Source organism: Lissotriton helveticus, chromosome 1_1, assembly GCF_964261635.1.
Source record: "Lissotriton helveticus chromosome 1_1, aLisHel1.1, whole genome shotgun sequence".
Classification (NCBI taxonomy): domain Eukaryota; kingdom Metazoa; phylum Chordata; class Amphibia; order Caudata; family Salamandridae; genus Lissotriton; species Lissotriton helveticus.
Genome location: NC_136057.1, coordinates 524068394 through 524091677, shown reverse-complemented (window position 1 = coordinate 524091677; position 23284 = coordinate 524068394). Strand labels below are relative to the sequence as shown.

Sequence of the window (23284 nt, the reverse complement as noted above, 5' to 3'; positions counted from 1 at the left end):
GTTATATAGCTTATCAAGATTGGCAAAATTCCTCACAAAAGTAAAGGGGGGAGGGGAAATGTGAACAATGTGTCATGATATGGCTGAATTTGAAATTAAAAATAGGCTTTTGCCAAACGTTTTTTAAGGCAACCGCTGTTCACTGTCTTCATGAGTGCTGTTGTCATCCTAAATATATTGCTCAGTAGCAGAAAATGAACATTAGAAAACATATATAATACACTTTTGGGTATAGGAATTAATCATAGCGCTTAAAACGCTCAGTGCACTGGTACCCAACCAGTGTTGGTAAGTACAATACAGTATAAGAAATTACTGAGAATTAACAATATTGTCCCACAGTTGAGGCTTGTCTGTTACGACGTCTTTTATTCTCAAAAGCAATATTTTCGAAACAGCCAACATGTGTTTCACACCCTCTGAGCTTCTTCAGGGCTGTTATAAACATAGATAAAATATACATAAATACCATCATATCACACTAGATCCTGTGCAGTTTTTTATCTACCAACTTAACACTATCTAACCAATCTAAGATACATTAGAAAATTGCTACTGTCAATTCTACTGAACTTATTGTATCAAATTTGAAGTAACGGTTTTGAAAAGTCCAATTTGACCGCTAAATACAACAGTACTGTGCCTAAAACGTATTTGACCTTTGAAGTTAGACCAATCAATTCCAGTCTATACCCTATCCAGGATTTGTTAAACAACAGATCATACAAAAAAGTTTAAAGCAAAATTAGTTTTTTTTTAAAGAGAAAGTATATAATATTTGATAATACCACAATCCCTGGCCATGAGTATTGCTATGTGTATTATTCTGAAAACACAAGTTTAGGAACTCTTGCAATTTACAAAAAGTAATTAGCGTCTGGCCAGGAGGCCCATAGGAATGAAGGGGAAATTTGCGATTAGCAATTTGCAAATCACAAATTGTGAATATTTTCAAGGGTGCAGGGGTATCTCAAGAACACCCTGCTGCACCCCTGAAAATGACATGTGGGGGCATATGGCACACATACATGCCCTAAGGGCATGTATGAGCGTCATATGGCACCTTTGGATTTCCCAAAAATTTCTTTTTTAAAAGAATTCACAACTTACTATCAACTAGAAGTTGGTGGTAATTTGCGAATCCTTATGGGCATTTTTGAATTATTTTTTCTTTGATACATTGCATTTAAGGAATCGCAAAATTTGTGATTCCTTAAGTGCAAACGCAAAATAAGGAATGGCAAATTTTGCGATTCCTTATTTTGCAGCAAAAATGTTTCATACATACCATTTAGCAAATTAGCATTCGCAAAGGCCGAAATTCAGCGAATTTCGGCCTTTGTGAATGCTAATTTGCTTGATACATATGGCCCTGTGTTCCTTCTCACATGTATTGTTTCACTCCTGAATGTAGGTCTCTATTGATTACATCCGTCAATGCTCATAATTTCTATTTAGTTGCTCCCTTCATATGACCCCCTTTCCTCCAGAAACAAATCTAGGTCAGACTGTAAGCTTTCCACCATCATGAACCAGGTCTGTGTATCTGACCCACGTTTAATTGTGGATGGTCTTAACTTTTGATTTTGACCCAGTCTAGTGCACAGATCACCACAGTTGCTATTTGTGGTTTTGGTGCTATTGTTAATTAAAACTTTAAAAAATCAGGTCTATGGTTCTACCTATTGGGTTTTTGTCATTTGATTAATTACAATTTACACTATATTTCTGAATTGGTTTGGGGTTTTTCTTATGTTGTGTTTCACTTTATTTGTGCTTCAGTACTGCATAATTACTTTAGACAGTGCCTCCTAACTTCATGCCAAGCTACCAGAGGGTTAAGCACAGGTTTACTTAGTGACTTTTGTGATTCACCCTGACAAGGACTGTGATTAATATTCGAGGTCGGTCCTTACCGCCATCAACTAATACTAAAATTTCTTACAAGCTTATTTAATTCTGGATATGATGCAAACGCCTTGTTATCATCATGAAATTTGTCGAAATTGTGGGAAAATAATTACATAATAACAGTTTTGCAGGAGAAAATGCATCAGCCAACTAAAACTGTGATGTAAATAACCCTTTTTGCAGTGTTATCCCCAAACTTTTTGCTTCTTCCTTCTATTTTTCCTGACCTGTTTTTGTTGACTCTGGGACACTGGAGACTTTACCACTGATGATCAGTGCTAAAGTGCATATGTTCTCTGTGTAAATTCTGATTATAATTTGTTATCCATGATTGTATTATTTGATTTACTGGTAAGCCCCTAGCAAAGTCTACTCCGTGTGGCAGAGCCTGTAAATCAAATGCTACTAGTGGGCTTGCCACATGAGAAGCCCTCCAAATGTGTCTCAGACCTGTCACTGCAGTATCTATGTGCAGTATTTAACTGCCATGTCAACCTGGCAAGTGCAACCACTTGCCTAGCCCTAACATTCCCTTTTCTTACATGTAAGGCACCCCTCAGGTAGGCCCAAGGTACCCCCATGGGCAGGGTGCAGTGTATGTGAAATGTAGGACATGTACTGGTGCATGTGATATGTCCTGATAGTGAAATACTGCTAATTTCGCTTTTCAGTATTGAAAGGCTATCTGTCCCATAGGATACCATTAGAGATACTTTGTAACATCTTACAAATATAACTTCCAATTGGGACAACATTGAGGAATAAAGTGTAGGCTCTCTGAACTCAACATTTACTAAAGTATCTTTTAGTAAAGATGTTTTTTCAAATTGTGTATTTGGAAATGCCACTTTTAAAAAGCAGGCATTTTCTTGTTTAACCATTCTGTGTGCCTCTGTCTTTGTGGATTGACTGTCTGGTTTTGGAGTGACAGGGGCTGGGGATGTGCATTCACTGTAGACAGCCACTCGGGGGTGAGGTGTGACTGGCCCTTCCTTGAGGACTCAGAGCTGAGTTGAATAGACCTTGCTGTATCTAGAGTAGTGGGAGGAGTTTTCTTTGCACCGGAATGGGCCTATTTCCACCCCCCCCCCCTTTGGCCATACTGCACCAGTGAGGACAGAACTGATCTCAGAGACCCTTGCAAAAAGAAGAACAAACACAAAATGGGATATAAGTAGTAGACCTTAAACCCCAGAACATTAGATCACTTCTGGACTCAGAAAGAACCTTTGTCAAGGAGAAAAGCTGGAGAGCTGTGAGGAGTAGTACTGCCCCTTTGCTGTGTGATGTGTGCTGTGATGGTTTTGCCTGCAGTTGCTGCTTCTGCCAAGGAAAGGACAAAGACTGGAGCTTTGCTGAGAAACCTGCTTCAAGAAGAATCTCCAAGGGCCTGTGTGTGTTGGCCTCCTGTTGTGAAGTCTCAGGAACACGAAGACTTCACCACTAGCTCCCCTAAACGCTATTGCTGAGAATTCTGGCCTGCTAGGGGTTGCTGCTTTAAGTTTAGGGCCTCTGGAGGTTATTCCTGCTGTTGGGAGCTGGAAGATACCTAACAGATGCAAGAAAAGCATTCTCCAATGCCGTCTGTGACACCGCCATGATGCTGTGACCTGCACCAAGGCCAGGGGCACCGCTCGTGAAGTACACAATGTCCCGCCCGGCCTGTACAAAAGCTCCAACGCCCTTCATCGCTTGCCGATGCCTGCAGTTATCGGCATTCCGGCGCCAGCGCTCGCACAACTCCATCAATGCCAGCGCCTGCATCCTGTTATTATGGCACAGATAACCGCAGAGGGTGACTCCACAAACTCGCCGACTTAGCACCGCCTCACCGGAAGTGACGCCTCACTGCCGACGCAACCTTCTTCCCCTGTCCTGGATTCAACACATCGCCTCCAAGCGGACATGACGCCTCACCTCTCCATGGCAGCCAAGGAGCTGGCCTCGAACCAGCACCAACACCACACCTCCACAATGCCCTACATTGTCATAGACTTTGTTTCCAAAGGTACTGCTTCTTTTGGGGTCCATGTGACTCCATGCCCGAAGCTGTGGCCCTCACGGTTTCTGGTGAAGAATTGGCTTGGTAGTTTGGTCTGCCCTGTTCCCATGATGCACTGGGCCAGGGACAGACTAATTTGCATATAGCCAGGTTCTGAGCTGGGATGGGGCAGTGAGCTAAATAACGGTGATGGATCAAGCCCTGATCTTTGGACTGGGTAAGAGTGGTCTGCCTAATTCAGACACTCTGTTCATCACCACCCCCTTTTCTGAATCGTTTTTGTCCACTATAGGTGTGGCAGGGTATACTCAGACATGAGTCCCTTGCTCACTGCTCCATCAGGATTCAAGCAAGCCGGGCCGACGAGGCTGAAATGCCAGAAACCGGTCCCCGGTAGCTTGTCTCCTTTCAGGTGAAGAATTGGCTTGGTAGTTTGGTCTGCCCTGTTCCCATGATGCACTGGGCCAGGGACAGACTAATTTGCATATAGCCAGGTTCTGAGCTGGGATGGGGAAGTGAGCTAAATAACGGTGATGGATCAAGCCCTGATCTTTGGACTGGGTAAGAGTGGTCTGCTTAATTCAGACACTCTGTTCATCACCACCCCCTTTTCTGAATCGTTTTTGGCCACTATAGGTGTGGCAGGGTATACTCAGACATGAGTCCCTTGCTCACTGCTCCATCAGGATTTAAGCAAGCCGGGCCGACGAGGCTGAAATGCCAGAAACCGGTCCCCGGTAGCTTGTCTCCTTTCTGGTGAAGAATTGGCTTGGTAGTTTGGTCTGCCCTGTTCCCATGATGCACTGGGCCAGGGACAGACTAATTTGCATATAGCCAGGTTCTGAGCTGGGATGGGGCAGTGAGCTAAATAACGGTGATGGATCAAGCCCTGATCTTTGGACTGGGTAAGAGTGGTCTGCTTAATTCAGACACTCTGTTCATCACCACCCCCTTTTCTGAATCGTTTTTGGCCACTATAGGTGTGGCAGGGTATACTCAGACATGAGTCCCTTGCTCACTGCTCCATCAGGATTCAAGCAAGCCGGGCCGACGAGGCTGAAATGCCAGAAACCGGTCCCCGGTAGCTTGTCTCCTTTCTGGTGAAGAATTGGCTTGGTAGTTTGGTCTGCCCTGTTCCCATGATGCACTGGGCCAGGGACAGACTAATTTGCATATAGCCAGGTTCTGAGCTGGGATGGGGCAGTGAGCTAAATAACGGTGATGGATCAAGCCCTGATCTTTGGACTGGGTAAGAGTGGTCTGCTTAATTCAGACACTCTGTTCATCACCACCCCCTTTTCTGAATCAGGTTTTCAGGTTTCAGGTTTTAATGTCTTTATTTCAATAATAAAATCATAAAAGACAAAAATAAAAAGCATTACAAAACATAATGAGCATATTATACACTTTAAAGCTAAAACAGATTATTAAATTTTGTTAATTATACAAGACAAATATAAACCCGGAACTAAAAAGCAAAGTTTTAGCAAGAATTTTTTGACTTAGTAAAATCTTGCATGGTATAGTTAAGATGGATTCCTTCTAGCCCTAATTGCCCATGCCCAACCTAAGAATTTAGCCAAGCATATCACAAAAATTTCCGAGGTGTTAGTTTTCAACATCCAGATTGCCTCGGAAGACCTTCTACAGGAAATACATTTGAACAGGGGTTTTAGCCATGTGGAACGGGGCTCAGAATACTGCGGACAGGCAAACAATAGATGACCTTCTGTTTCTTTTTGGTCTGGGCACCAGCTACAGAAACTAGAGGAGGTTTTACCCCAGGATGAGGTAAATGAATTCAAAGGTAAGGCACCCACGCGAAACTGATGATAAAGTTTCTTGTCCAGTGGTCTGGTGATGATGTCCCAGTAAGTCTCTCGGGAGGGGTCTAGCTTAAAGCTTAAGAATCGTCCCGTGAGGTTACCAGAGCTGGAAACAGTTACCAATGAATGGCGGGTTGAAGCCCAAAATAGTTCTTTGAATTCTTTTTTTGATGGAAAAGTGTTGGCGCTTGGGGAGACCCACAGATGTTTGAGACCCATGTCGTGCAGGCTCTTTTTCACCGAACGAAGCCAAGGGATTCGTTCTGAGCCCCCCATGGACCTCACCTCTGCTAACTCCTTAGAAAATAGTGTGAGATCCGGGCAGGTCCATAAGCGCCTCCAAGTAGCCACTACTCGAAATCTCGCCATGTCTGTGATTGGGTGGCAACCCATATCATGACAAAGGAGTATCGATGGAGAAGACTGTGGTAACCCTACCAAATTCCGTAAAAATTTGCAATGGATTTTATAAAGACTGGAGAGGTCCATATATCCCCATAGCTCAGCCCCATAGAGTATGGCAGCATTTATTTTGGTGTCATAAATTCTCAGGGCGGGGATGACCCGTTTAGTAATAGATTTCTTCTGCTCGCGCAGAAGACAGCCAGTCAATTGGGCAAATTTTAAGTGCTGTGTCGCGGTTTGATCTTTCCACGACAAACGGCGGTCCAAAGTGACCCCCAAATAAGTCATAGTTTCAACTTGTTCCAGGTTGACCCCGCTCATTTGAACGTTACTGCGTATGATGTTGTTCCTGGTTAAAACCATGAACTTGGTTTTACCCACATTTACCTGGAGGTCATTTTTCGCACAAAACTCCTCAAAACGGTTCAGGGCTCGCTGTGGGCCTGCCCGGGTCTTGGATAGGAGTAGGGTGTCGTCGGCGAAAATAAGCATTGGGAATTTGGTCCCTGCCAAGGTCGGGGCATCAGTATGGGTGGCTGAGAAGAATTTTACAACTTGATCTATAAAAAGCAGGAAGAGAGTGGGCGCGAGGACGCACCCCTGACGAACTCCTCGGGTTACAGGGAAGGAATCCGTATGTTGTCCCTGTGCTCCCCACCTTACCCTAGCATAGTTCTCTTCGTGCAATCTAATAATCAGCTCCAATAGTGGTCCAGGCATTCCCAATTCCCTCAGTACCTGCCACAATTTACCCCTGGGTACCAGATCGAAGGCTGACTTCAGATCTATAAATGCGGCAAAGATGGTACCACCGCCTAGCGAGACCACCTTCCAGAAGATCATACAGAATCGGAGCACCTGATCAGTGGTGCTCGTACCGGTTCTAAAGCCCGCCTGCATGGGAGATAGTATGTTTTCGGTGTCCATCCACCCCTGCACTCTGGCCAAGATCATACGGGCAATGACTTTTTGGAGGCAGTCGATTAAGCTAATCGGGCGATAATTGCCCGGATTAGATCTGTCTCCTTTTTTATATATAGGAAGAATCTCGGCCCCCTTCCATGTTTTGGGAATACAAGCCCCCTTTGCTATAGCGTTAGCAATGTTTGTTATATATGGTACCCAAAGAGTAGGGTTTGATTTAAACAGGTCGGCTGGTATTTGGTCCAAACCAGGAGCTTTCCCCCGCTGAGTTAAACCAAGGGCTAATTCTGTCTCGATATTGGAGAAGATCAGAGTTGGTTCGCAGAGGGTCATTACATACAACTTATTCAAAATAGGGGGAGGGTCAATGCCTTCTGAGCTAAATTGAGTGGAGTAATGGGTTATCCAGGCTTCTGGGGACACATGGTTAGTTGGAATACGGGAATCACCATCCTTCCCCCATTTTACTATGTCCCAAAATTTAGTCTGGTTGTTTGACTTGGTGGCCTCCAAAAGATCAGCCCAATAATCATCCTCCCACGCCCTCTTTGCTTCCCACTGTACTCTTTTGTACCGTTTCCTAGCCTCCTTAACATCAAACTTATTTCTAGATTTAACTTTTTCGACTAGGTTGCGGTGAGCCTCCCTACAGTCTTTGTTATACCACTTAGCCTAAAAGCTACTGAATCGCATCAATAGTTTCCGTCATTGTCTAGCCTTCACGTCCCCATGTAAGAGAAATACTGCATTTAATGGTCATTTAATATTCTTCATCACGCACTACATGTAGAATAATGCATGGTCCAGTCATAGTGTCTGTTAGCCTTTCCCCTCCTGACTTCTAGTTTATATCAACATGTTCTCTAAACATCAGATACTAGATACTGTTTAGGTACATGTCGCCCTGACTCTCCAGACTTCAGTCTCTGCTCCTAGTACAGAGTTCGAAGCCCCCAGCTTCTCCTAGTAACACGTCATTGCTAGTTTGCGCGCACCATCAGGTTAGAGGTCCCGGCTCCTCAGGTAGCCCCCTCCATGGTTTCCGCCCCATTCATGACATATTCTGTTACGTTTGCATCACATGTCTATGTATACGCCCTGTTACACCTCTTTTCACCCTTATCTTTCGCGACTACTACGCGTCACACCCTTTGCTCCACCCACTGCTACGCCTATTGCAATGTAATGCTATATGTTTGCGTTATGTATATATGCTCATGTACTGTTATTAAAAGATTATTCCTTAGCGCGCTCATCCCAGATCCAGCCCCAGCAGCTGCTGGGCCCTGCCTTCCTATTCCTGTGCAGGTCGTCCTGTTCCTGTCCTTATGCTGTATTAAACCTGCAAAACTCCTACTACCTCGAATCTTGACTCTTATTTATTGAGCTATCTGTTATTCATTTATTCATTCAAAAATAGGGTATTATTTATTTATTTACCACAATGCTACGTTTGACCAATGTTTTCACTTTAGCCCTCAAGCTTGTGGGGAAGCACAGCCAAATGAGCATAGCGAAGCGGGATTCTTCTCACTTCCTTCCTGAGGGATACGGGATGGTGTTAAGAAAAAACCAAGGCATAAAGCTGTCTATAACAGAAAGGATATTAGGTTTGGGAGCTGGGTGGGTCAAACATCTAATAAGTGTCCAACGTAGTCTAAACAACTTGCCAAGAAATTCTCTGAAGGGATTCAGTCCGTACGAATTGTTGTTTGGAACTAGGATGTTAGTCTTAGATCTTGACAGTCAGACTTCAGTGGTGAAAGAAAAAGGCTTTGATATCAAAGACCGTTTGGCTATTTTGCAGGACTTAAACGAAACAAGAAAAGACCTGAGCAACATAAAGTTGAAACAGCAGCCAACAACCACTGAAGAACCACCACCTGTCCCAGCAAGACCTGTCTGGATTCCAAAAGTCGGGGATCTAGTCAGAGAAAAGATCGCGGTAAAGAAGGAATTTGGGCCTTCTTACAGAAAAGCAGTTCCTGTCTTGTCCATCAACGGGACAAGATCAGTTGTACTACCGCCGCTTGCTGGTAAAAAGGAGAACCGAGTTGTATCCATCGGCCTGGTAAAACCACAATCATGTGGCCGATAACAAACAGTAGGCCAAGTGGACTTCCGATAAGTAGTAGAACACCAAGGTTTGCTACAAGTACAGAGGTGCTAACTAAAAGGCTAATCACATTCGAAACGCCTACAGAACAACAACAAGGACTATGCAACAATGCAATGGACCTCACACCTCTGAAAACCCAAATAAAAACATTTAGTAGAGACACACCAACCTACAATGAAGTAACAAATGAATATGCTGAAGCTGCAAGAAACAGTAATCCTGAAGCAATTGGAACAATAGACAGAACGGCATCCGGCTACTTCATAAACTTCAACGATTCCTCTGAAGACCTCAGTGAATCAAAGACACAGCCATCAACAAAAACCCTTAAAGACAAAGCTAAGGAACTTTTGAAACAGCTGAAAGAAACCTATCTGATTTCTCCATGGATTGAATTTTGGGTGTCCTTTGGTGTATTTATCCTCATACTTTGGCTCATCATGGTACTATGTTTGGGACGCTTCATTGAGGGAAAATATGCAAAAATGGACACAGCAAGCCAGAAAATCAACCTGATCCTCAAGCCACACATGTCTTCACACGTCGAGAAAAGAGAACTTTCTTCAGTCAACTTCACAGCCAATCCTATACCAGGTGGGGTAGCATGGGACAATACTGACTATGAAATTTATGGTCCGGTTGAAATCCTCAAATATCCACACCAAATCAAGATCTCGTTGAGTGACTTTGTAAAACCAAACTCATTTGCTGATGATTGGGACTTTGAAAGTATTAATGACATGATGTCTGACCTAGTGATGTCTGCTAAATTTACCAAACATGATTATTTGCAGGGTTCGTCTAATTATGATAGTATGTACTGCTACAACCACTATGGTAACCATTTTCTACATAAATCTGCACAACCTAGAAATGTTTTAAATTATAATCAATGGGAACATTGTGCAACCCCTCCAAAAGGAAGCTCAAGAACCGTTTATGACAAATATTCATATTTTTCAGGGTTCAATACAAGTAAAGCTGAAACATTTTATTTTAAATTGTCAAATAAGACAGGAACAAAAACCATGCTTACAAACACAAAATTGATATATTCGGACTCATTTTTTGAACAGATGAATACATTTGGTTTTGATTATTGGGACAAAAATGTGGAAGTAAAAAGTGTTTGGGGTACAAGAGAATGGCAAGTTCAGGGTATAGAATCATTGTTTAGAGCCTGCATGATCCCAGAACAAATTATATTCTTGAATGACACTATTCAACAAACTACCTGTCTTGGATTAGCCAAAATCAAAGACTTAAATAAACCGTCTATTCCAAAGCCAACTATGAACAGCAATAACTCTACAGATGAAGAGATAGACGTAAACTATGTATTAAACCAAAACAGAACAAATCCTGATTGGAAACAATGGTTAATCTGGCCCACAGATACTAATAACTGTCAAGACAGATTCCTGAACAAAACACAGGGGTTCACATTGACCAGGCCAGACCCTAGATATTCCCAAAGACAACACCCAGGGATAATCACCACCTACAGTGTGGGAAAACTCTGCCTTCAATGGCTACAAACTTCCACACTGACAGAAATTAAGCAACACCTAACTTTACTTACTGATGGTGCTGACTTGCGTGATTTCATTATGGGACCGCGCAAACAGCGTCAAAAACGCTTCATAGCAGCCTCTATATATGCAGCTTACAACGAGGCCTGGAAGATAACTCAAATTGAGACAGCAGAAAGTATACGGGAAATTGACCGTATTAATTTGGAAAAATCGCTTTCTGTAGTGGACAATGGGTTAATGACTCTGTCCTCCAGAATTTTTCATTGGACAGTATTGTGTCTTCAGCAATGGACATAATATCGCAAGACTTACTGTTGTTACAACACGGTCAGTCTCAATTGCGTTCTATTGTACAGCTTGGCTGGACGTTACAAAACCTGCGTTCAGGCTATGTGCCTTGGCGTTTAATCAACACAACGTCACTATTCAATATCTTTAACCTTACTGATAAACAAATCAGTATGGCACAGAAGGGTGCTGATTATACAATCCTGAGCATTGAGAAACTCGAGAGATTACCATTGATAATGTCAGAACGACCTGTCATTGAATGGATAATACATGGGATAATTAATATTCCAATATCGACTTTCAGGTTTCAATACTGCCAAAAATATATACAGGCTGGCATGTACGAAAAATTGGGAAAAGGGTACATTAAGACAACATGGAACTTGCCCTATTCACATGCATGTGTCAGTAATAAAGGACAGAAAGTGTTTCTTAGTGGCAATAATTGTGCGATGTCACTAAGCGGTACACTTCTGTGTAATGGAATTAGTTTGCATGGAGCCTGTGAAGGGAACTCAAATAACCTTTCATGTCACCAGCTAGGCGCACCTGCAACAGAGATAGAACCATTCTTTAAAAGACTCTATAACAGGAGTTACGTTCTAATTGTGGATCGCAGATGTTGTAGTCTACTGCCCGGGGTTCCTTATCTCGTAAGTACGACTGCGAAGGTCATGTGCTGTGGACGCTTATTGTTCCCCAGCTCCTTTCCAGACAGGGAGGCAAGGGCATGGCCTAACTTGAAAATTACTTCTATTCGAGTTGATACTTTAAGCAGAATGAAAACAGTGCTTCTTCAGACGCCGACCAGGCTCACGTCATCAAAAGAAACGTATGATCTCCTAGTCGCAAGGACGACTGCAGAGATTCACTCATTGCTATCAACTAATTCCCCCATACATTTCGCAGAAATCCTGAATGAAATCTTAAATATTTCTGATACCAGTGAAGTCTCAAATGTATTTAAGACAGTATTTTCGATGGCATTAACACCATTCAAAGCCATACTGGGTATTTTTCCAGACTTTGTCCATTCGATTTTTGGCGGACTTCCCCTCATTTTGGGACTAATTGCAGGAATCCTATTCTTAGTCCTTATATTTCGTTATGGCAAACCATGTCACAGACAAAACACCTGCGACAAGGGAAGAAACAATCCGAGCCATTGGATACCGGGACCGGATACCAAAAATCCTGGGACTAACCCGGCTTAGAGACCTGAACATGACTTGGTTTCTTTCATTTCGGCCGATATGGCAAAGATGTGTGTTACCTGTACTAAGGTGCATGCTGTGCGGAGAAGAATGCGTGTTGGACACCTGTCTGACGCAACAATCGGATGCGCCAATGGATGCAGAAACATTGTTGGGTCCGGTAACGGCTCATGCATTGTGCTGCCCTCAACGGCTGCCAATCCTGATGACGGCATTCGTGGAATCTTCACCACTACGATTGAGGGGTAGTGAAGTTCAAGATGAAAGCAGCATCGATCAGGTACGACCTTCTGTCAGCAATACTAATCAAAACGTCAATGGAGACAATCATGCACACGAATGCATGGTTACATCTTTTTCCGAGTTAGTGGAACTCTCACAGGAAGCTGTTGACAGCTTTTTCAGCAGTCTCAATGATATGATGTTCTCGCCAGAGCAGAAATAATGACTCTTGAACAGGCTAGCACACGGCATTCCCGACACCTTGAATTTGGCCTTCAACTTTAATAATAAAGTAAGCAAGATCAACATTTCCTCCAGTCCACGGACAGCAATTTTTTTTAGCAGCCCCAAAATATATATTTTTTTTAACGATTTTTCGGGACACTTATCTTCTGCTTAAAGTAAGAACTATTCTTAAAGAACTAATTTCTGTTTTTAGAAACTTCATAGACATTAGCTGCCCGCTGGTATGTTCGTAAATGTTTTTTGAACTGTGATGAAGTGGTCTCGCACCTTTCTTCTGTATTAAGAGCCATTTCATGTGTAATTCTCATATACAAATTAGTAATAATGTATACATATGCATGATTACTTTAGCATTATTCTACAGCTTGAGTGCATATAGTACATGTGACTAATTTTTTTCTCCCGTATATTACATAATTTCGAAATGCATTATGTGTATTTTGGGGTGGTAAGGTATACACAATACTCTACAGTGTGTTTTACTATGCCTAGATTCGTAAATATGGCCATAGTTAGCGTGGAGTGGGTGTGATGTATTCCTATAGGTTCTGTATCGATCCCCCTATTCCTGACCCTGTTCTGGTTAACAAGTTAACTAGCAGCCATCCCATGATGCAGAAACCGTTATCTGATTAAGCCACACCACGGCACAGGAACGCGTTATCTGATTAGGTCATAACGCTTGCCATCTAATTAGACAAGCAATATTCCTCCAGCCCCTGATAAGGCATACGGAGTTCTCAAAACAAATCAAACCTATGACAACCTGGGAAAAACCCTGCGGCCATTGTTTTGATTTCACCGAGAACTTCAGCAAAAGAATGTGCTAACGACCAGTTCGTATGACATCCTTATTGACGTATCTATGTCCATCCTTACGTCAATCTCGGCACCTTACAGGTATAAATATTACCGATATTGCCTTAAGCAAACACACGCGGTGGTGACGAGATCGGAGCAGCGAGACTTGCCGAAGCCCAGCAGAGAGCGAAGCCCGCCGGCGCTGCCCCGCCTTCCTGACGCGCTGAGAACGAGACGCTGCCTTTCTCCTGCCGAGAAATCCAGCTCCGGCGCTTCCGAGCAGCCCTTGCAGGCAGCCTGGAATATCGAGACCAAAGATGAGAGATACCATCCCTCAACCATCCTAGATTCAAGGTACGGAACTGAATAACCCCTTGCAGAGAATTCTTGAATCAGTCACTTGGCAAAACAAACTTAACTTAAACTGCTACTTTCTATCCCCGCCCACGTATTAGGCTTAGGTCAGGTACACTGGGGTAGGCGTAGTTAGAAGCACCAGTTGAGTACGATTAGTCAAATGTTTATATGTATGTATCTATTTTATCCATTTTAAACCACCATATGGCTTAGAAACCATATAAATGTTTTTACAGTATTATTTTATACTTCTGCTTTTATTGTATGCACTTTACTTAACCATAAGTATTGCAATAATATCGATTCATTTCTCTTGTACGAGAAAAGAGACTGATCAATAAATACCATCTTTTATTGAACACGCCCGTCTCTTCCTTTTCTCTACAAACTGGTGAAACTAAGAATGCACGTACTGACTGAGTAAAATAAGTTGTCTTTTGTTTTCACACGACTCTAGAGATACACTCTTGATTAGGGGAGAGCAAAGTTGTCATGTTCTATGGTTGTCAGAAACTAAATCCCTTCTTGTCTATCCAGGGAGGTTCAACTCCTCCTTGCCTATTCGAGAACGTTTCTAGTGAACTCTGAGCTAGCTGGCAAACCCAAAACTTTTAGTCTAATATCGACAATAGAAGACCTAGTTAACGTCTGGTCTAGGCCTATACTATTGAAGGTATTATTCCAATGCGCAGAGCCTATTGGGATAGTAGGAACTACACTACAGTTCCTTTGTTCCACCCTGCCAAAAGATTGTCCAAAACACCCACCATCGGCGGGCAACGACCACCAGGGAGACCACGGGAGTAGATGTTGATAATGAGCATGTCCTGACCACCTTCCTTGCTCAGCCCAATTGCCAAGATGTCGGGATGATCGACATAAAGTTCGGTGGTTGTGTATCCCCAGTCCTGTTTGACCCATGTTATCAAACCCCCTGAAGCACGCCCTTTGTTACTCTTAGTTGCGGGTTTGAAAAAGTTTATAAAACCAGCTCTATGTGTATGTGCAGTTGCCCAGGTTTCTTGCAATAATACTGCGTCATATTTATCGATAAACTCCAGCCAATCCTCAGAGTCTATACAAGCCTTCACTCCAGCGACATTCCAAGACACAATATTAAAAGTTGCTGTGGTGGGTTCAGCGTGATTATTACCTAAATGGACCGGGGAGGGGGGGAGGGTGCGGATGGTACTTTTGGGCATATTTCTGACCCCTTTTTCTTCTATATGGATTTTTTGCACACTTTCCCCCTCAGGCAGGACCCTCGTTTTTACCTTTTTAAGTGGCATGAGCTGATTACCCAACAAAGGTGTCGCAGGTTTAAAGGGAGTATGTACTTCTTCCCCGATGTCAGTGGTAAAGTTAATCAGTGAGGTTGGAGAACACAGTCAATCTACCAGCTCCAAATCAGACAGCGCTCCAAAGTGGTTAAAAAGTAGAGGGTACTGTTGTAAGTGGGGTGTTCTAGGCCCTCTAAACCTCCCATCACTGACTCTCCACTGGTGTGGGCCTATAGAATTGTTAGTATGTGAATGAGGGTAAAAATAAGCGAGGTCCAAAGTCTGGACGTCGCCCTGCCGGGCAAATCTTGCTTTTCGTCGTATTAGGTTGACCACCCAGGGGTCTTTGAAAGATATCAGGATACAGTCCCCTTCCTGGTCTTTAGTGCCCTTACCCACCCAGTCTACTCTCCTTACATATAGGATTTCTGTGGGGGATGATGGAGGTAGGGGGCGATTTTTATTTAGCCAGTAAATTATTTTGTTCCGCAATTCTCCTTGGGTCTCCTTAATACCATCCCGTAGGGGAGCTACACCAGTTAAAACTATGGTATATTGGGACGCTTCTGGGGGTAGATTGACTCGGGGAGTGGGGCGCAACTTTTGTTTACCCACAGGCTGAGTCCTAAGGGATTGGGGATTGGTGGTACCCCTACTGGATGGTTGAACTGGGGTAGTGTTAGAATGTTTTGCCATGCCTTTAAAAAGTGGCTGGGTCGTTTTAGCTGAGTTAGATTTGATTGGGTTTATCTCCCTTGGTGGATAATTTGGGAGACCTCTACTAGCATAGGTTGTAATGGCTTTGGACTTTGCCCCTAGTATGGGTTTGTTAGTATTGGTAGTTGCCCCTAGCGGTGCCGGCTTGGTTACCTGGGTCGCAGAGAAATAATCTGTTGGTTGTTTTTGACCCTGGTTTGGTTTACGAGCCCCCACCCCGGGGCTGGTTGTTGATAAGTTTTTCAATAAGCCCAAATTAGTGTTTACTACTGTTTCCAGTGTGTCGATTTTAGCGGTCATCAACCTTGTTCGTTCCAGGACCGGGAGCAAAATGGTCTTTAGCATAGCCTCGATTTTGACCAACAAAGTATCGTCACTATTGAGGCATGTAGGACAGGGATTAGATGACCCCAAGGGAGCTAAAGATGGACAGTACACAATTGGGAAACCTTGGGGTAGTTGAGGTGGATTACTCACACTGCTGGTGTCGTTCAATTTTGGCTGTTTAAGATCTTTATCCCCCTGGGGACTTGAGATGTATTTTCGCTTCCGGGATATCGGTTTCGGGCTTGTTTTGGTCAACTCAAACATATTAGATGGAATAGAATCAAAGGATTGGGGTGAGTTGACCAAACTGTGTTCATCATCCCCTGCATTCTGGCTTACATCCCCGACCCCTGGCTGATTAACAATTGGTAACTGGGCGTAATAGTTTGGGGAAGGATGACGGTTAACCCCATCTCCATCCATATGGACTATTGCCTCAGTCTCGATGGTAGAAATGCAATTAAAAGCTGCATGAGAGACAGGGCTTTTGGCTAAAGCTAAAGTACCCAATGAAGAGCGTTTTCCAGTAACTAAATCGAGAGATAGCCTTTGTTCCACCATTTCTATTTCTTTTTCCAATATTCCAGTGGCCCTGGTGATAAAGGCGTCCAGTGGGCCCGAGACTATGCCCTTAGATGTTTGTATATGAACTAAGCGTTCCTTCCCTGATCTCAGTGGCATGGTTAACTGTTAAATGAGTAGATAAATGTTTTCACTATACTTTTGATGCTGTATGACCCCCTCCCTTGTGAAGGCAGTTAATACAAAATACCTTTTTTTACACCTTGCAAATTGATTGGTCTAAAGAAATTTTTAACAGGGGTCCAGGCCCAACCCAACCTTGTCCGACCACGGACGGCCACAGACGGTCCCGCCCTTGTCCCGGGCTTCTCCCGGCGCCCTCCCGCGCGCTCCCACGCAGCGGGATTTACGGCTTCTTTAAGTAGCTCACTAATAGATGGTCTAGCGGGTGGGCGGGGCCGGCAGGGAGAGCAGCCCAGCTGGTCCCAAGGGCGCGCAGGGACTCCTGGTCCTTGGAGTCCCTGCAAATGCTCGCAGCCCTGCCGGTTACCAACAGAGCACCCCTGATGATCCTTCCAGCTGACGCCTGTGTCAGGGGGCGATGCGGGACCCGCGCAGCGGGTCCGGCGAGGTCCCGAAGTCCCGGGTCTGGCAGGAGAAGGTAGAAAAAGCTCCAAGAGGCGCTGTATCCACGAGCAGCGCGATGTGAGAGGGAGAGCACTCAGTCCCAGGTGCAGGCAATTTTTAATTCAGGAGCGGGCGGGCGGGGCCGGCAGGGAGAGCAGCCCAGCTGGTCCCAAGGGCGCGCAGGGACTCCTGGTCCTTGGAGTCCCTGCAAATGCTCGCAGCCCTGCCGGTTACCAACAGAGCACCCCATATGATCCTTCAAGCTGACGCCTGTGTCAGGGGGCGATGCGGGACCCGCGCAGCGGGTCCGGCGAGGTCCCGAAGTCCCGGGTCTGGCAGGAGAAGGTAGAAAAAGCTCCAAGAGGCGTTGTATCCACGAGCAGCGCGATGTGAGAGGGAGAGCACTCAGTCCCAGGTGCAGGCAATTTTTAATTCAGGAGCGGGCGGGCGGGGCCGGCAGGGAGAGCAGCCCAGCTGGTCCCAAGGGCGCGCAGGGACTCCTGGTCCTTGGAGTCCCTGCAGATGCTCGCAGCCCTGCCGGTTACCAACAGAGCACCCCTGATGATCCTTCCAGCTGACGCCTGTGTCAGGGGGCGATGCGGAACCCGCGCAGCGGGTCCGGCGAGGTCCCGAAGTCCCGGGTCTGGCAGGAGAAGGTAGAAAAAGCTCCAAGAGGCGCTGTATCCACGAGCAGCGCGATGTGAGAGGGAGAGCACTCAGTCCCAGGTGCAGGCAATTTTTAATTCAGGAGCGGGCGGGCGGGGCCGGCAGGGAGAGCAGCCCAGCTGGTCCCAAGGGCGCGCAGGGACTCCTGGTCCTTGGAGTCCCTGCAAATGCTCGCAGCCCTGCCGGTTACCAACAGAGCACCCCTGATGATCCTTCCAGCAGACGCCTGTGTCAGGGGGCGATGCGGGACCCGCGCAGCGGGTCCGGCGAGGTCCCAAAGTCCCGGGTCTGGCAGGAGAAGGTAGAAAAAGCTCCAAGAGGCGCTGTATCCACGAGCAGCAATCGTTTTTGGCCACTATAGGTATGGCAGGGTATACTTAGACATGAGTCCCTTGCTCACTGCTCCATCAGGATTCAAGCAAGCCGGGCCGACGAGGCTGAAATGCCAGAAACCGGTCCCCGGTAGCTTGTCTCCTTTCTGGTGAAGAATTGGCTTGGTAGTTTGGTCTGCCCTGTTCCCATGATGCACTGGGCCAAGGACAGACTAATTTGCATATAGCCAGGTTCTGAGCTGGGATGGGGCAGTGAGCTAAATAACGGTGATGGATCAAGCCCTGATCTTTGGACTGGGTAAGAGTGGTCTGCTTAATTCAGACACTCTGTTCATCACCACCCCCTTTTCTGAGCCCTCACGGTCAGTGCCTTTCTTTGGATTTATTGCGGTCACGACATTGTAATATCCTCAGGTAGCGCTATTTGTTTTCTACAAGCTTTATTTTGGAAGTCACTGTTTTGAAGTACTATCTTACTATGTGTGTGTTGGATTTTTTTCGTTTTGGTCTTGTTGAGTTTACATAAAGATGCTTTATTTTTCTAAACTGGTGTCCATTTTTGGTCCTATCACCGTATTACTGTGGGTTTTGAGTACACATACTTTACACATTCCCGTTGGGATAAACCTGTCTGCTCGTGCCAAGCTACCAAGCGGGTGAGCTAGGATTATCTAAAGTGTATATCCCCCTTGCATTCACTAGAAGCAAGGGTCCCTACTTGGACACATGTACCTACCTCTGCCAACTAGGGACCCCCAGTTCTAACAAACTGCAAATACAAAATAATTTTCTTAATAAATTGCTTGATTTGTAAAATTATTTATATTTACTTATAACATATTTTCCCAGAACAATCTTATTGTAGAGCATACTCCTTAACCCTCTTCATCATCACCAGAATGCTTTAGTGGCATTTCTGACTAAAAACATTGCTTAACCTACCCAAAATCACCTCATTCTGAGCTCATAGAGATGTTATCTTTCTGAAACTAATGCCTTATAATCCCCAATGACTGCTGTCTTTTATACCTCTGCTCATTAATGGGCATTAGCAGTGTCAAATCTGATGAGAAATATCCATGCATTCCCTACATAGTCTTGACAATGATCGCCACAAGCACAAATGTTGTAAGGATACCCTTCTAATTTACCAGTTCTAAAGTGGTCACATCATCGGAGGGTTCTTCCAAATGATCTTCTTCACTATACAGTGTCATCTCCAGCAGACATGTACAAGACACACAGACCATAGCTTTGGTAGTAGGATTATAGGTTGCTATAGTCTATCTGGAAGGGATACAGAAACTGCAACAATTATATATGTATATCAAAACGTAGCACATAATACAGCATTATCCATTGGTGATGGATTAAATGCTGAATTGAGATAGTGGACCGTATCGAATGAGCCTGTTGATGCAGGAGGCTCAGGGGAGCGAGCTGAGGTATTTCCAGAGAGTTCTGCAATTAAGGAATACTCGCAACTTCTCTGTGCTTTCTGCCACATCTTAGGTTCTTCAGGAGCTAATACACAGTGATGAAAGTGGCCATGCATTCACAATGTATGTTCCTGCCTTCTCAAGAAGGTACATGCTACGCATTGAGGTGCAGAACACTAGACTGTGCTGGTTTCAGTGCTGCTCCTGGCGCAACCTTATATTTGAGACCTGTATGTGGAATGTGCAATGATGCTTACACTTCACAGTTTGACTTTGCTACGTAAACATATTTTATCAATAGCATTAATGTCTAAAACACAGGCAATTACCTCACTGAATGCAGAGGTCCAGGTTAAACCTGGGAGTAAAAGTTGGGTTTTAATGTCCACTATTAAAGTAAATTTTAATCAAGGTTTTCTCTCTTGATGTAGTTTTGTATTTTGTTCTAAAGAATGCCATTTGTTCAAACAGTAGGGACTGAAACAACAAATTATGTGACCTGTACCAATGTGGCCTGTAGATTTTAGACTTAATTAAGAAAATTGCAACTCATTGTCCTTCTTTTTTAAAGCAAATCATAGTTAGTGATATGTATGGTTGTTTTCAAACAAAACCTTTTCCAATCAGATGTGATGTGATTTTAATGTCCTTGTTGGCAATAATTACAGGTTTTGTTTATCGTTGTCTACAGATTTGTTGGTCGGCCTGGAAGTTATGCATATATTTTTAATGGTTACAGAGTTGAAGGGGTAAGTACATGCAATATTGTTTTCTTTACTGCAGTGTGATGTTGTCTTAAACATGGATTAGATGAAACAGTTAAATTGTTAAACATTGCATTCATACAATATGTGAACACTAATAAGGAATGAACTAACAAGCAGATTTAAAAATATGTTGATCAGCAATATTTACAATAAAAAACATGTTGATATTCTAAATAAATACTTAATAAGGTTGAAGTGTAGCATCAGGACTGTCTGAGACTTCATAAGACTAAGGGCCTAATTATGAGTTTGACAGTCAAAGGATCGAAAACTCATCGTGGCGCAGCAGTGATGGTCCGGTCACTGCTGTACCGGCGGTCTGACTGCCAGAATACAACTTGAGCGATCAGACCACCATGCCACCGCCGCAACATCTCTGGCGGTGTCGCGAATGTCTGAGGGCTGCAGTATGTATGGTGGTGCCCTGCTGCACTGCCAAGCATATTTCGACTTTCCACACCGCCAACATTCTCATCGAGGTTCTCACTGGTGGTGAGGAAAGAGCCCCCTCATGGCCCTGTGCACAGGGGTGCATGCAGTAGGGCACATGTTGTGCCCCCTGTATGCGTGTCCCCCAGTTGATACACAGCATGGACTGCAGAGTCCATACCATGCAGGAACTGCAGTTGGTGCTCCTATTGCGAAGCCCATTTTCAGAGGCACCTCTGTGGGAATGCCAAAGAAGCGCACGCCACACACTGGAAAGCAGGTAATCTGGCGGGTGGTGCTCACATGACTTTGGCAGTGTGGGAGCGAAGTGGCAGCATGGCAGCCTCGCTCCCACACCGGCAAAGTCGTAATCGGGCCCTAAGCCCATTGCCATTAAATGAAGGCTCCACAAGAAAAAAACTTAAGCCAAAACATAAAGGTTTATTTAAAACTAAGATCAATATATAGTAGCAAAAAAGTGTTTGTTGATTCATGGTTATTCAACAGATATAACATGTCCAAAACATGCAAGAAAATGAGCACACTGTCAATCTCTAAAGGGAGAAGCAGCCAGAACCAGAGTATATTTAAACAAGAGGACTGATATAGAGTCTGCCCCTGAAGAGTACACTAAAGTAAGTAAACTTACTATAGAGTCTGCTCCGTAAGAACTAATCCAAAAAGCTAAGTATAGCAGACTTGAGAAGAGTCTGCACAGTTAGAAAGGCAAAGCAATGGTGGCATATATCCCTAAAACATTATGTTTTATAAGGATTAATTGCTGAATAGCTACACTCTGAGTATGATCTACCATGAGTTATTAGGGCTGGATTAAGAAAGATACATTTTTAGAACCAATCACTTTTCAAATATACAAGATACCTAAAAAAAATACATCTAATAAACACCTACTTTGCTGAATATTAATGAAGTATACATGTGTAATGAATGGGATGACAGGGCATTCATGTAACTTAATAAAACAACAACATGTTTTGCGAATTAGGGACCCTTTCCTTCAAGCCTAGGAAAAGCCTTCTAAATTCGTGACTAATGGGAATATTCTGGAAATTGCTTCCTCAGCATAACACAAATTAATATATTTTAAAAATACAGAGACCACAGCCTTCGCTTCTATTTTACTGACTTTCTGAACTGCAAAAACACACAGAGCACATCAAAATGGAGAAGGTTGTTCACCTAATATAAAAGTGCACATTTATTTCTGCAAACTGTAACAGATGCCACTGCAGATAGTCAGGCTAGCTAAACCATGTTTAAATTAAGCACTATTATCTGATTCATAAAAACTCTTAAACTCAATGCTGAGCTTTGACAGAACACTCATCAAGACTGACAGTATCCTACACACACAGGAACAGTGATCTTTAAACCTCATTGCATGCAGTGCCTCTACAATTAGTGATGGAGATGTCTTTGCACATTCCTATTGAATGTGAATGCAACCGAGTTGCATAGAAACAGTGCTTGTATGCAAAGACTGTATACAGAAGAAAGCAAATAGATAAAGAAGTACACTTACTCTGATTTCCTCTGATAGCCTATTATATGTTCTTGTTTTCTGAATACAATTTAATAGCTTTGAAATTGGAATTGGTGTCACTGCAGGGATTTGTAGCACTTTGGATACTAGGACACCAATGACTTTAAGCCTAAGGAAAAGGGTTACAGTAAAATGAATCCTTGGGAATCTATTTTTGTTCCTAGTTACCCTAGGTTTCTATCTGGAATAAGGGTAAGCTCTATTTTGTTTGCTGTGTTATGTAAACAGTACATTATGCAGTTCCCCTAATAGTATTAAGAAACTGTAGAGAGGGTATCACAAAAATCTCATCTGCTTAATTTATTCTCAATTTTATTTTCACTTTTGCCCTGATCTCTGCTATGGTCGGACCAGGTGTATGAAACCATTTTTTCATTCAAAATATTGTTCTATTCAGCTTGTCTTGGGTTATCAGGTGGACACTACAGGTTCCAAATAATAATATCCAGAATGTGGTAAGATGGTTGAAGTGCTCAGGACAACACTGTCTTATCATATTTGTTACTGGGTTAGTTAGATGATGATGATGCCATAGATTTTCTCTAGGCCTGTTGATGCTGTGCTTTAAATGGGGCTGCCAAAGCTTCTGTTGTCAACCTCTCATAATATCAATATCAAATAACTGGCATACTAATACTAACATGACCAGTATTATCATATTGTCCTGTTGACATGTTGAGCATACCACAACCACTGTAGAATGCAGGGAAGATATTTTGGGGTTGGGAAAACCGGGCAGCAGATTGTGGAAGAAAAGGAGA

At 43.7% G+C, this 23284-nt stretch overlaps 1 protein-coding gene across 1 annotated transcript in view; it reads left to right on the top strand.

Annotated features, from left to right (window-relative positions):
- ANO2 (anoctamin 2) overlaps positions 1 to 23284 on the top strand; it is a 1767324-nt gene that overhangs the window by 1541069 nt on the left and 202971 nt on the right. The window contains exon 18 of the mRNA XM_078673987.1: positions 20455 to 20512. Within this exon, the coding sequence (XP_078530113.1) occupies positions 20455 to 20512 (58 nt within the window). The remainder of the gene's footprint in view (positions 1 to 20454; positions 20513 to 23284) is intronic.